The 5,742-nt window shown below is 38.7% G+C and overlaps 1 protein-coding gene across 1 annotated transcript in view; it reads left to right on the top strand.

Annotated features, from left to right (window-relative positions):
- The first annotated feature begins 21 nt into the window (after positions 1 to 21).
- Positions 22 to 5,742, top strand: part of CKAP2 (cytoskeleton associated protein 2) — a 14,861-nt gene continuing 9,140 nt past the window's right edge. Inside the window, exons 1-5 of the mRNA XM_024755612.1 lie at positions 22 to 179; positions 1,080 to 1,164; positions 3,389 to 3,467; positions 3,585 to 4,453; positions 4,963 to 5,167. Coding sequence (XP_024611380.1) covers positions 110 to 179; positions 1,080 to 1,164; positions 3,389 to 3,467; positions 3,585 to 4,453; positions 4,963 to 5,167 — 1,308 coding nt within the window. The 5' untranslated portion in view covers positions 22 to 109. The remainder of the gene's footprint in view (positions 180 to 1,079; positions 1,165 to 3,388; positions 3,468 to 3,584; positions 4,454 to 4,962; positions 5,168 to 5,742) is intronic.

Below are 5,742 nucleotides of genomic sequence, written 5' to 3'. Positions count from 1 at the left end.
CGCAGTCTAAGGCCGAGCCCAGGGCGTAGTGGGGCAGTGTGCGGCCGCTCCGGCTTGACGGAGACTGTGGCGGTCGAGCTCGAGACGCGTACCCCTGCCCGGAGCTGCGATGAGCACCCCAGCCGTGCCCCAGGACCTGCAGCTGCCCCCGAGTCAGAGGGCCCAGTCCGCGTTCAGAGGTGAGGGCCGCGGTGCCGGGAGCGGCCGGGGCGGCCGCGGGGGGATGGCTCGGGCAGGGCCATCAGGGCCTTGGGTTCGCAGACCAGTTTCCGCCCAGTTCAGTTGTGCGAGAAGTCTGGACAGGGTTTGTGAAATGGACAATCGGAGTGGTACCTGCTCCGTGGTGTTAGTGTGCGGGTTGAACGCGTCGCGTGCGGTCGCGACCCACTGGCGGCGGCGACGGGCTTCGGTGAGAGGATCCGTTTAGCCCGGGGGTGGGGTGGGGTGGGGTCGGGGGAGTGTGCGGGGCTCCGGCAGGGACCCGCGTTGGGAATCCTGGCCCGCGGAGGCGAGGCCGCGTCAGTGCTGGGAGCTGACTGCGCCTGCGCAGAGCGCTCCCGCCTCCTGAGTCGGGAGTTAATTTCTGGAGGGACGGGAGTGTTCAACTGATGCTTCAGATTTAACACATGTCGCCTTCGACTTTATAGAACTCTAGGGTTAGCTGCGTCTTCAGAAATAATAGATATTTCTTGTCCTACACGTGGGAAAACAGGAAAGAAATTCTCACCCAATTCTGGTAAATTAGAACTTGGAGTCTGGTGTCTCATCTCTACCATTTAGCTTCTTAAAACTTGGCTTTCAGGAGCTGTATGTTGAAAATGATGTTCTCTAGACTTTTCACTTTCAGACAGTAGAGAATGTGATTCTTGTACAGAGTGGTTATGGGGACCAGTTATAGTAACAGTCATTTCAAAATGTGATTATTTCTCAAAGGCAGTACTGAACTGGGAAATTTTCTGTTATACATAAGATGTAATCTCAAGTAGAACATTTTTCGAAGTTAAATCTTCATTTAGTCAGTATTTTATTTCATGTTGTTATTGCAGCTGATGTTGACCTGTAGATCTTTTGTTATTTAGAGCAAAGAAGACAAAAACTCAAGGAGCATCTGTTAAAAAGAAAAACTTTTTTTGCATACAAACAGGAAAATCAGATATTATCCAGGTGAGGTCAAATTTTTTTCACTTCACATCTGTCAAATTATATCAGAGCTATCCAGTAGAGATGTAATGTGAGCCACACATGTAATTTAAAATTTTCTAATAGCCCCATTTTTAAAGTTTTGTTTTTAAAAGATGAAATGAATTTTAATACATTTTATTTAATCCAGTATTTTAATTTGTATTTCTTTATATTAGGTACTCTACTTATTGATATATTTTGTGTTGATGAATGCTTCATACCCTTCTCCAGGGTGGAAAATACTCAGATTCTGCTATGTTTAGGAGATAGAACTGGCAGGGCTTGGTGATGGATTAGATATGGGATGTAAAAGAAAAAATAGAGTTGAAGATGATCCTTAATGTTCCAGGGTAAAGGAGGCTAAAGAGATATGACAACTAAATTCAATACCTGACCCTTATACTGTATTTAATAGTGGAAGGGGAAATGCTATAAAGGACATTATCAGGTCAGTTTTCAACTATGAACAATAGATTAAAATGGTTAAGGTAAATTTAACCATGGTTAAATTCTCTTACATGGTTATGTAAGAGAAAATTCCTATTTTTAGGAAATAAACATTTAAGTAAGGGTAAAGAGGCATCATGTATGTAACTTAACTTAGCTTGAAAGGTTCAGATAAAAAGTTGTGTAGGGCTTCCCTGGTGGCGCAGTGGTTGGGAGTCTGCCTGCCGATGCAGGGGACGCGGGTTCGTGCCCCGGTCTGGGAAGATCCCACGTGCCGCGGAGCGGCTGGGCCTGTGAGCCATGGCCGCTGAGCCTGTGCGTCTGGAGCCTGTGCTCCGCAGTGGGAGAGGCCACAGCAGTGAGAGGCCCGCGTACCGCAAAAAAAAAAAAAAAAAAAAAAAAAGTTGTGTATACTCCACACATAGACATGTTCAGAAAGAGTGCAAATGATAATGCATATGGGATAAAATGTTAACAATAGGCAAATCTGGATAAAGAGTTTGAATTATTTATAATTTTGCAACTTTATATAAGTTTGGCATTGTTTCCAAATAAAAATTATTTTTTAATTTTTTTACTCTACATTAATTAGTTGCTTTTCTTTAGAATAAACATTTTCTTTCACAAATCCCAATTTTTTGTTTAAGACAAAAGATGATCCTAGACTTTTGATTTGAATAACTGAGTGGATAGCGATACCATATATTGAGATGGGAAGCCTGAGGGAGGAGTGGGAGAATGGGGAGTTCTGCTCTGACTATGTTAAGTCTGAGGCAGCAATAAGACATCTAAGTGGAGATGCCAAATAGCGATGTGTCTGAAGTTCAGGGGTGAGAATGGGACTACAGATATAAACTTGGGAGTTGTCAGTGTGTAGATGGTATTTCTTTAAAACCTTGGGGTGGAATGAGATTACTAGAGAGAAAGCAAAGAGAACATTAATTCACATAAGACAGTGACTCTCAACTACTTATTTAAATAAGGAATCCAACTGGGTCGTGGGGTTTAGAGTACTCTTATACACAATGGGAAGAAAAGAACATTCTAAACTCAACTATACAGAAATCAAATTTTGCTGACTCTAAAATGTACATTTTTACGTCTCTGAACTTGAAATCTGCCCTAGAATCCAAGGCATATCCAACTGACCCTTTTTTTTCCCTTCGTTCATGGAATACAAAATCACTTGCTAAGAGATTCTCACAGCCTGTACTAACCTATACTGTAGCCTGTACTAGCCTATATCTGTAAAAAGAGAGTTTAAGTTTAATTCTTGAAGAAGCTTTTGCTTTGTATATATATATTCTAAATGCAATGCTATTTAGAAACTAAAATCCACATGATTAATGAATTAAGTTGTGAGTGTGTGTGGAAATTTTTGAATTTCTTTTGGGAGAACTATTTATAAAAATTTTTTTTCAATGTAAGTCTGGTACTAAGTACTTAAAACTAACCAAAGAAAATGTTGCTTAATAAAGATTTTTGAAGACTTGTTTGAATGACTAGAGAATGGTTTAGAATGAGATTGGGGGGTAGGGTATTAAGGCTTGTAAGAAAATACCTTTAAATTCCTCAGCCGTCTTGTTTACACTATTAAATCACCCTATAATAAAGAAGAGTTTTGCTTAGGACAAATAAATCTCAGCTCAGTTCTTGCCTCAGTTTAAAACAGCAAAGTCAGATAATTGTTATATCCTCCCATACCTCCCCCAGAAAAGGAAACTTCCTTGGTATGGACTTTTTTTTTTTTTTTTTTAAGTGGTAGAGACCAGAGAGTGAGGATATCTGAAGGCCAGATCCAAGAAGAGACAAAAGTTCTGGAACTTAAGGCAAAAATGGTAAGATACAGAATAGCCCTCCTAAATGTTCCCTTTCCCCTCATTCCTAAAGAAGGTTTTTTCCTAAACTCTTTCTGAAAGATTTGTCTTTAACTAATTTGTCTTTAACTCTTTTAGACTGATAAAGAGAATGTCGGTAGACCTACTGGGATCAAGAGTAATATAACCATGGAAAAAAACTGTATTCCTTTAAAACCTTGTAATGAATTAACCAATTCAACTACAGCAGTTGATACACCTGATTTTGAGGATAATAATCAAACTCTGCCATTGTTACCAATTAAAGATAACCCCCAAAGTCAACATATGACGTTAAGCCAAGCATTTCACCTTAAAAACAACAGTAAAAAGAAACAAATGACTACAGAAAAACCAAAGCAAGATGCTAACATGCCCAAGAAACCTGTGCTTGGATCTTATCGTGGCCAAATTGTTCAGTCTAAGATTAATTCCTTTAGAAAACCTCTACAAGTCAAAGATGAGAGTTCGGCAACAACGAAGAAACTTTCATCTACTGTCTCGAAAGCCACAAAGTCTCAGCCTGTACACGTCAGCAGTGTAACAGTGAAAAGTGACAGAGCCTCACATATGACGACTGCCACTAAATTTGTGAGCACTACATCTCAGAGCAGTCAATTTGTGCGACCTTCTATTAAAAGTCACCACAGTAATAACCAGAACACCATGAAACAAGGCATCAGTAGGACGTCTGCCAGTGTTACAGTTCGGAAAGGGCCTCGAGAGAAAGAATTATTACAGTTAAATACGGTTTCGTCTGTTATCAAAACCAGTTCTTCTCAGGACATAAAAAGAAATAAGACACTATCAAGAAGCATGACATCTGAAATGGTAGCCAGGCCTGCTTCGTCTTCTAATACTAAACTGATAGAAAAGTCAAAAAGCATTGAGCAGCGCAGACATACCATGGTGAAAGCAGCTATTGATAGTAGATGGACTCAGCCCAGAGAAACTGCAGAGGAGAGAAAGTAAGTAGATGTAATTTTGTTAGCTTAATTTTTAGTAGGGTACCATTTGTGAATCTGGCTTATCATTTCCTTGAATGTATTAGAGCTTTTTGTACGTGGATTCTCTTCAGTCATATGCAGATCAATTTAAGCAAATTTATATCGTGGAACAGTAAGTTATTGTGCTTGAGTTATTGTTAGTTATTGTGCTTGAGTTATTGTTAGTTATTGCTAAGTTATTGTGCTTGAGTGTGTTTAATTAGGTTGTTTTATGTAATCTAAGTTAAAATAATAAAACTAAGAAATATTTTATAACCTCTCCATTTAAAAATGCATTCCTGGGGTCTTTGTGAGCATATCATTAACATTGATAGTTTCTGTATTTCTTTTTCTTCAAGCTGGTGAACTATGTATATGCCACCAGTGTAGAATTACTCAAAGACCTGAAATATTTTTTTAACTTTCACTGTATTTGACAGAATTCTGTTATCAGTATCACAGTAATGTTTATATGTTGCTTCTAACTGTAGGGCTCGTCTGAGTGAGTGGAAAGCTGGCAAAGGAAGAGTAATGAAAAGGCCTCCGAGCTCAGTGGTTACCCAGCCTGAGCCCGAAGCACAAAATGAAAAACCAGTTGGGTCCTTCTGGACTACCATGGCAGAAGAAGACGAACAACGATTGTTTACTGAAAAAGTAAACAAGACATTTTCTGAATGCCTAAACCTGATTAATGAGGTAGAGTCTTTTTCTTTATTTGTGTAGTAGTTTATAGTTTGCAAACTAACCTTCATCAACATTATCTCATTAAATTATACTGTCACTCTTTTTTGACCAATTTATGTGTCAGCAGTGTTATGGAGACTTACTGTTAATTGTGAGATTGTTTCTCTTTAGCCTTAAATGGACTACATTCTCACTGAGTTCATATAAATATATCAAATGGATACTTAGATTTTTTTCAGTTGAGTTGTAAATATTGTATTCCTCTAAGATGTTACCATAGAGTGGGCTGGGGGTGGATATTCACTCTGATACTTCTGTTTTTACATTCATTCAATATATTTACAATTTTTTTTCAACTTATTCCCATACTTTATCAAAGACTAGCAACACAAATTATTATCACAGATTAAATTTAACTAAAATAGTTGCAAACAAAATCCCATTAATCTAAACCAATATCATCATGGCCTTGAACTGTAGAATTTTACGATTTGGACCAGAATTCCTATGTGTATGGTAATCAACTTCAGAGTGTTTTTTTTTTTTTATTTCCTGACTTCTCCTAATTAAAAAAAATATATATACGT

Source organism: Neophocaena asiaeorientalis, unplaced genomic scaffold, assembly GCF_003031525.2.
Source record: "Neophocaena asiaeorientalis asiaeorientalis breed wild unplaced genomic scaffold, Neophocaena_asiaeorientalis_V1.1 scaffold59, whole genome shotgun sequence".
In the NCBI taxonomy this organism is placed as follows: domain Eukaryota; kingdom Metazoa; phylum Chordata; class Mammalia; order Artiodactyla; family Phocoenidae; genus Neophocaena; species Neophocaena asiaeorientalis.
Note: the sequence above shows the minus strand (reverse complement) of the source record. Positions and strands in the feature narration are given on the sequence as shown.